Source organism: Rhinichthys klamathensis, unplaced genomic scaffold, assembly GCF_029890125.1.
Source record: "Rhinichthys klamathensis goyatoka isolate OS25496 unplaced genomic scaffold, OSU_Roscu_1.1 h1tg000064l_1, whole genome shotgun sequence".
NCBI classification, from domain to species: domain Eukaryota; kingdom Metazoa; phylum Chordata; class Actinopteri; order Cypriniformes; family Leuciscidae; genus Rhinichthys; species Rhinichthys klamathensis.
In genome coordinates this window covers 2,466,893-2,475,626 of record NW_026606607.1, presented here as the reverse complement: position 1 = coordinate 2,475,626, position 8,734 = coordinate 2,466,893, and the positions used below count along the sequence as shown (strand labels likewise).

The 8,734-nt window shown below is 36.4% G+C and overlaps 1 protein-coding gene across 9 annotated transcripts in view; it reads right to left on the bottom strand.

Moving 5' to 3' along the window:
- Positions 1-1,145: 1,145 nt before the first annotated feature.
- myo3a (myosin IIIA) overlaps positions 1,146-8,734 on the bottom strand; it is a 127,681-nt gene continuing 120,092 nt past the window's right edge. For all 9 annotated transcript variants that reach the window (XM_056249865.1, XM_056249861.1, XM_056249860.1 and 6 more), the window contains 4 exons: positions 7,349-7,440; positions 7,217-7,257; positions 1,442-1,627; positions 1,146-1,270 (listed from right to left, as the gene is read on the bottom strand). In XM_056249865.1, coding sequence (XP_056105840.1) covers positions 1,159-1,270; positions 1,442-1,627; positions 7,217-7,257; positions 7,349-7,440 — 431 coding nt within the window. In that variant the 3' untranslated portion in view covers positions 1,146-1,158. The remainder of the gene's footprint in view (positions 1,271-1,441; positions 1,628-7,216; positions 7,258-7,348; positions 7,441-8,734) is intronic.

Sequence of the window (8,734 nt, the reverse complement as noted above, 5' to 3'; positions counted from 1 at the left end):
GAACTGATTTACTTAAAGAAACAGGTCCCCCAAAGAGATAATCTGTTGACCTCTGCAACCGGATCAGTCTGGTTTCTGAACAAATCATTTCAATTGATTCAGCTCTGACTCAAACGAATGATTCTTTGATTAAAGGGATACTTCAGGATTTAGCATTAAGCTTTGTATTAGTAGAAAACCTGTAGTATTTTCAAATTACCGTGCTTTCCACCCTCATATCCCCCTGAGACGAGAGATTTATGTATTTTTTGTCTGGAAAAAATCCTCCGATGACGCAAAAATGTTCATATGTTCAGAGGCTAAAGACTACAGCCAGTAGTAGGGGCTGTCCCGCATGTTTTCAACCCGCCCATAGAGGGTGGGATCTCACTCACAGAACGTACACAAACACATATAGTGTCAGACATCTTTTTTTGGAAGCTAAGCTAGAAGGCTCTTGTTCTGTGGAGAAATATTGCTAAGAAAATTCCCGCTCCTCCGTGAGAGATACGAGACCGGTGTGTCTCACAGGTGTCGCTCATCAGTAATCACGCCACCGCCCTTTGCGCCGTTCTCCCGCGGCCCTTACTCGTCCTGCTCGCCACAGTAAACATAATGAATGGCGACTGTAGAACGCAAAAGCTGAATCCAGGACATTTTGGGCAATCTCGAAATCCCGGGCAGACTCATCACGGAGACTCACTAGTAGCCTAGACTTGTTGTTTAACTGCTGCGCTAGTTACCGGTAGGCGTGGCCTCCTAGGGCAGCGAAGCAAGTGCATTCTGGGAGTTGCTGTCTTTCATCCACATAAGCCAAAAGTACATTTTCTGGCTTTTCTCAGTCTAGAAAGCTCCAAATTCAAAAATAATTTTACATTTCTTCTACATAATTGACCCATTTTAAATACACATTCATCTTTCCAGAGGTGAAGTATCCCTTTAATTAAACATCACTTTGTGAAAGCTTCAGTTCTTGATTATTGTAATCGCATGGAAAAGAGCGGCTGTTACGTCATTCAAAATGTCTCCTTTCGCGTTCCCTGCAAGAAAGAAAATCATCTGGGTTCGGAATGACATGGCGGTGAGTAAATGATGCCAGAATTGCCATTTTTAGGTGAACTCTTCCTTTAAGGACAAAAAGCATTCTCTGCTGACCACATTGGTCACTGTTGTTGAGGGTTATGGTGTTATAAGCCTTCTTCTCTGGGAGGTCTTCCTCAGTATCTTTCTATAGTCATAGGGGTTGTCCTCACTTTGAGTCTCTGTAGAGGGCATTCTAGAGAACGAGTGCCTGTGGACAGAGAGGGGCAGATAAAGCATGACTTCACACAGAAAGGGAAAGAAAGCGTGGATATCTGCATCTTCTGCTCCAACACATTCATCATGTCTGCCGCTCAGTGTAAAGCAGTGTGAGGTCAACGTCTTGAGGAGTGCATTTGTTAAACAGACTGTGTTCTTTCACCTCTTCTCCTTTGGATCTTTAGGGATATCAGATTTCGGGACATCGGACAGCGGTGTCTCAGAAGAGCGTCTTCTCTCAGCGGAAGCCCTGCGTTTGCTGGAGCGCCGTCGGTCACTGGGAAGGCTTGTGGATTTACTGCTGCTCAAACCCTGGTAGTACTGGTCATCATTGTCCAGCTTTTTGGGGCTGGTGGGTGCAGAGAAAACAGATGAATTTGTACCTACACTCTCAAAAATAAAGGTTCTTTATTGGCACTGATGCTTCAGTGAAGATCCATTGGTCTTTTTCAATGCACAAACGGTTCTTTATCATGGAAAATGGTTCTTTAGATTAATAAAAAATGTTATTCACACTAAGAAAAGAATATTATTTGGTAAAACTTTACTTGAAGGGGTGTGCATAAGACTGACATGACACTTTCATAATCATGACTTGACATGTCTTGAATATGAAGGAGGTTGTATGCATGTTTATGACAACTGTCATTAAGTGTCATTCGCTCAATTATGACATTGTTAATGCAAATATGACATTGTTTGAGATGTCTTTGTTATGACAACTCGACATAAACCAATACATCATAACCTGTCAGTGTCTTTGTCATGACAATTTGACATTACCAAGACAACATAAATTGTCATAAATATGTCATAAACATGACATAGCAGATTCATTATCAAACTTAAGAAACCACTTAGCTTTATGGGTTAACATTACATTAAACTGTCATGTGGTTGGTTTTGACATTGGCTGTCATGAGGCCATTATAACTGTGTCATGAATATTTTTCTTAACCTCAACTACAGTGGTACAAATTGAATTTGTCATTAAAATGTTATAATGGCCTCATGACAGCCAATGTCAAAACCAACCACCTGACAGTTTAATGTAATGTTAACCCATAAAGCTAATATGGTTTCTTAAGTTTGATAATTAATCTGCTATGTCATGTTTATGACATATTTATGACAGATTGTGTTGTCTTGGTAATGTCAAGTTGTCATGACAAAGACCAGGCAGATTATGATGTATTGGTTTATGTCAAGTTGTCATAACAAAGACATCTCAAACAATGTCATATTTGCATTAAAAATGTCAAAATTGAGTGAATGACACTTAATGACAGTTGTCATAAACATGCATACAACCTCCTTCATATTCAAGACGTGTCATGTCATGTCATGATTATGAAAGTGTCATGTCAGTCTTATGCACACCCCTTCAAGTAAAGTGTTACCGTTTTTTTCCTATGGAAAAAAATTCTTCATGCCTTAAAATAGCTTGAATGAAACTCTTCACCCTTGCTTCATTTAGTATACGTGGACCATGAATATGCAAATGAGCCCCGCCTCCACTCACTCACGCCAGCTCACAGATTTACTCGGCCAGCTTACTGTAGTAAACGCTGCACAATGGTATCACTCTTTACAACGTCGGGCACATAACGGACATTAATATGATTAGCTATTTCCTTGACTATGTTATCAAACAGCTAATGATGTGTTGCTAATGTTACCATGTTCCCGTTCGCCATCTCAGTCTGCCTTCTAAAAATCAGCATCCTTACAAACGCTTTGAAAGGCATATAGTTCATCATAACATCATAATATCCATCATGTACATAAATCACCCACTACATTGCTAAATGTTCCTTATTTTTCATATCAACAGAAACATATACCGGGATAACGTGGCTTCTTGAGACTCCCCTGCTTCAGAGCGCAGTTAATGATATGCTAAAGCCCGCCGGCATGATGACGTGATTGGTTAAAAGGTAGTTTATGACGTCAGAAACACAGGCGATTTCAAACCGTGTTTTTGAGACTGTCTTTGGTCTTTCACTGCAGGCTTAAGGAGAAAATACTCAGTAATGGTGTTGACTGATGAATTTGCGCATGGTTTGTCTTAAAGCATATTAAAAACACCACAGACATATAAACAACATTAAAGGGTTAGTTCACCCAAAAATGAAAATTATGTCATTAATGACTCACCCTCATGTCGTTCCAAGCCCGTAAGCCCGCGTTTTTTTGCCGCGTTCAGTGACGCTGATGACGTGTTATCTGGTGCGCCCAAGCTTCGTTTACAGTCATTAATGACATAATTTTCATTTTTGGGCGAACTAACCCTTTAAACGCTTGATTTCTACCACAGGGGGACTTTAAGAACTGTTCACTTAAGTTCTTCGGGCATCCAGCAATGGTTCTTCTATGGCATTGCTGCAAAAATCCCCCTTCTGAACCTTTATTTCTGAAATAAGGTTTTCAAGGATAGTTCGCACAATAAAATTAAATTCTGTCATCATTTATTCATAAGTCGTTGATTTGTTTCTTCAAAAGGCTTGGAATAGTAACGTGTCATATGGACTATTTTTATGTTTTTTTTCCATCGACTTTTTTGAATGACATACGTTCGAGTGATCATGACAGAACTATTCCTGTTTACAATGCTGTATTTATAATTCTTTGCTTCAGAAAACCCTGCTTGCTGTTAGCCAAAGTTTGTTGTTCTCGATAATAAATAACGTCTATTTTGTCATAAGGCTGCTATTAATAGTTGTCCATTATGCTGTATTGGGTGCATTTCATGGCTGTTCTGCAGATTGTAAGCGATGGCCTTCAGGACAGCCTCTGATTCATGGCTCCTCAGCAGACTCAAATGGGAATGTTCTTTCAGTAGACTTTACCATTGTCTCAAGGCTTATGTAATGAAAACAGCCATCTATGAAACCAATGAAGCCAAAAGCCTACGGCCTGCCAGACCACTGATGCGATTACACCAGTCAGCGGCACCACTATACTGACGCTCTGATATCCAACAAACAACTGAATATATACATCATTATTATTTAAAAAATATTTATTATTATATTAACATGTATTGGTAACATTAGGTTCCATAAGGTTAGTGCATAGTTAATGCATTAGCTAGTATTAACTAACAATGAGAATACATTCGTTAAAGTACTTATTCATCTTTGTGAACATTAATTAATACAAATACGACTGTTCATTGTTAGTTCAGGTTTATTAACTAAAGTTAACAGATACAACTTTTGATTTTAATCACGTATTAGTAAATGTTGAGATTAACATTAACTGAGATGCTTTAGAAATATGTTTATTGTTAGTTCTAATGTTAACATTTGTATATTTTGCAAATAACAATTTGTATATTTTTATTGCCATAAAAATTATATTTATAATAATTGTAATATACATTATGATATGATGCTTAAAATAATAAAGTATTTAAGCATTTTTTCATTGTGGTAATACTGTATATGCTTTTTACCTTTATGTTGAGTTTAAGTTTTACAAAAAATCATGAAGGCATCTGTGTAAGGAGAATTTGTGTGGGAAATACCAACAAAGTATCATTACATGAAATATATTAATAAATCCAATTTATTTATTAAAAAAACGTATATATTATTGACATAAACCATGGTGTTTAAGAATATATTAAATATCAAAATGTAATGCATTATGATACTTAAAATAATAAAGAGCTTAAGATTTGTTGTTCTGCCTTAATGCTGAATTTATTTATGTTTTTAAATGAATCATTACATCTATGCAAGCAGAATTTGAGTGGAAAACGTCATGTGATTAATTGTAATTATTAAAATGACAAAAAAAGTATTAATATTACATACACATAAAAATATATAATACTTTAAAAAGGCCTAAACATAATATACAGATAATAATAATTTAACACTTTTTCATATGATACTGTAAATAATTATTAATTGTATTTAAAATTTGTTGTTCAAATTATTATTATTAAATGATGGCATTTGTGTAAGAAAAGGTTGTGTGGAAACCATCATGAAATTACGGTCAAATGTCAAAATTGCAAAAATCTAATTATAATGATTTTCTTCATGAAAGATATAATTCATTTTAGTTTTCTTTGAATTTTACAGTGAAATGTGACCTGGACACGGTTAGATTCATTCATATGGCAGTAGAAAGCGAGTGTTCTGCTACATCTCGGTGCTCTGTCTCTCCAGTCGTGCACATTTGTCCCGCAGGACTCCCTCATTCCCTGCATGTCCTCAGCCTGCTCTTATTTCCCCCCCCCCCAGATACCTTAATGTTCCCCTATCTCTCTCTCTGTTTCTCTCTTTCCACTTCCTCTGTTTCTCTCTGACACAACATGGGCCAGTTATCAGACAGAGCCAGAGATTTGTCCGTCCTACTGACCTTCTCACTCTTCAAGTCAACATGAAACCATTTTAACTCCTCGTGTGACGTACAGTAAGTAAAACAGGATTTCATGAATACTGTCAGCTGCCCATATTGACTTTATCTATTGCTCATTTGCTAAAACTTGATGTTGTGTGTCTGTCAGTGCTGTTATAAAGCGTCCAGCACCGGTGTCTGTCTGTCAGAGCTGTTCGTCACTCGACCGGCCTGTGAAATCTCCTGTCAGCGCCGCTCGTGGAGGTCCAGATTCATGTTCACACACACAATATTTCACACATGCTGTGACACTGCAGATATGTCACGCTGGCCTCAGGCCTGACAGGGAAACGCTACAGGAACTAGCCGTAATATGCCAGCTATTAGGATCCGCATTACAATAAAAGCCCTTTAATATAATTCGATCAATCTGAACATTGTCTATAATTCAGCTTTTATTGATTAAGTGCGTATCCTACATGCTTTATTACTGTATGTCTGGCATGAGAACATGTATCATTGCAATAAGTATTAGTGGTTATACTGAGAATTTTTAAGAGCAATAAAGATATGAACCTATTAAGAACTGGCCTGCCAACGTATTTTTTTTATTCACACAAATTTGTTTTTAGGTGAACTGATATCAGTCATGTGTGTTAGGATTTAGCTTTATATCCAGTGTTTTCTTATGCTTTACTTTGCTTTGCTTGGCTACGTTTGGAACAGTATAATATAGTCACACCTGTACTGTTTCTGAAGTATCTGTGCCAGTATGCAAATTTTCTTACCCATGATGCCCCATAACATTTCTAATTTGTGCATTGCACAGAATACTTTATTTAATAATGCATTGTGTTTGACATTTTGACCTTTGTAACATGTCTATCTTGCCTCTAAATTAGTTAAATGTTATTGGATTTAACTAAATTAAAATGCAAAATTTAAATAATGTCAAATGACCAGATTTACATTACTGTTCACAACTTTGGGGTCAGTATTTATTTATTTATTTATAAGAAATTAAAACTTTTTCGGTTTCAAATAAATGCTTTAAAAAAATCTATTCATTAACAGATAACAATAATAAATGTTTCTCGAGCAGTAAATCAGCAAATTAAAATGATTTCTGAAGGATCATGTGACACTGAAGACTGAAGTAATGATGCTGAAAATTCAGCTTTGAATAGAATGCAGTTATTTTAAATTGTAATTAATATTACAGTTTTTGTCGTATTTTTGATCAAATAAATGCAGCTTTGGTGAGCAAAGGTTCTTTCAAAGACTGTAAGAAGTCTTTCTGACCCCAAACTTGAACGGTAGTGTATTTCTGAGACAATAAATAGCAATAAATATTTAATACATTGAGGTCATGTGACAACAATGTAGTGTATTGTCTCATTCCACATCATACACTGTTTCATATACTATTAAAAGCTGCAGTATGCAGTGTATCATACGCAATATGCTGTACACTAGTATTCCATTCCAAACAGAGTGTTTCCTCTTTGTCTGCAAAGCAGCAGCATCTAGAGAGAGCGCACATTCGTGTTTAGTAGGCCTATAACGCTTCTGCTAACTGATTTACCTTTGTTTTCTCGGCCTCCTTTTATCGTCCTGGACAGACCTCTGGAAAAGACCCAGCATGAGAAAGATCATTAAAGCAGAAGCCCAGATAATCTTCAGATAAAGTGAGTGCCATTGTGTGATGTAGACTCACATGAATGAGTGTGTAGTACGTGGAGTCCTCTGGTGTGTTCAGGGTCTTTGGTTGTTGTGTGCGGCGAGGCGTTCGGGACTGCTTTGTGTCGGCTGTTGGTTCAAATCACATCAGAAAAATAAAAGGTGAAAATGGAACAGGAAAAACCAATCAACAATTAAAGGGTGCCTAGTGATATTTGACCTTGGAGCTTTTTGAACCCTGTCTGGATATTTTATTATGGTCCCCTGTGTGCACGGTGAACAAAGAGAATACAACAAATAATTCCCTGGTGGGAGCCCCATTGAGACAAACTGAAGAATAGGATCAGCACACAACATCCAGCTGACCTTTGACCCCTTTGTCCTTATCGAACAAACCGTGTGGCACGGTTTAACCCCCCGGGTGTCGCTATTTGTAATTATCCACTAACAATCAATCAGAAAAGCCCTACCAGTCACAACATGTTCCTACAGACTGACACAAACACGGTAGCTCTGTTACAAACTCTACTCTTTCTGTATACGGCCTACATAGGAAGCTCCCTTCTAAGGCAGCATCATAACTGAAATGGAAGCTCATAGGTGACTGACTTGAAACACTCAAAATAGGCTATTTATTTCACAATTGATTGCAATAGAGTTTGATGTTAGCATGTTGCTAAGCTAACTGTGCAACACTTTAATGAGCATAAAAATAGTAGACTTAGACTTTTGGTAACACTTTATTTTGATGGTCCCTTTTGAACATTCTGTTGACTATAACTTTACAACTAGATGTCAATTAACTCTCATTAAAGTATTAGTAGACTGTCTGCTTAATATCTGCTAACTCTTTATTGTGATGATCCTCCAACAGACTATTATGTAACTTTGCAACTGCATGCCAACTTATTCCAACCCTAACCCTACCAGTCTACTAATACTCTACTAACACTCTAATGAGAGTTAGTAGAGATGTAGGTGCAACTGTACTTATAGTCAACAGAATGTGTCAAAGGGACCATCAAAATAAAGTAAAACCAGACTTTTTGTATTAATATGATACATTACTGAAGGAAATACATTTATAATGTTGCTACAATTTTACAATAAGATCTAATTTGTTAACATTAGTTAAGAATTTGTTAAAATGAACTAAATTTAACAAACAATAGGCAATATATTTTACAGCATTTATTAACCATTGAAAATGCTAGTAATTAATTATCTTATGATAACAGTTGCAACTTTTGATCTTAAAAATATTAGTAAATCTTGATTACACTAAGATTAATAAATGCTGAAGAGTAATTAATTGTTCATTGTTATTTCATAAGTAATGTACTGTATATGTTAACAAATAAAACCTTATTGTAAAGTACTACCATAATTTCTCTAATTTTTGTTGAATTTTTTATGATTTTCT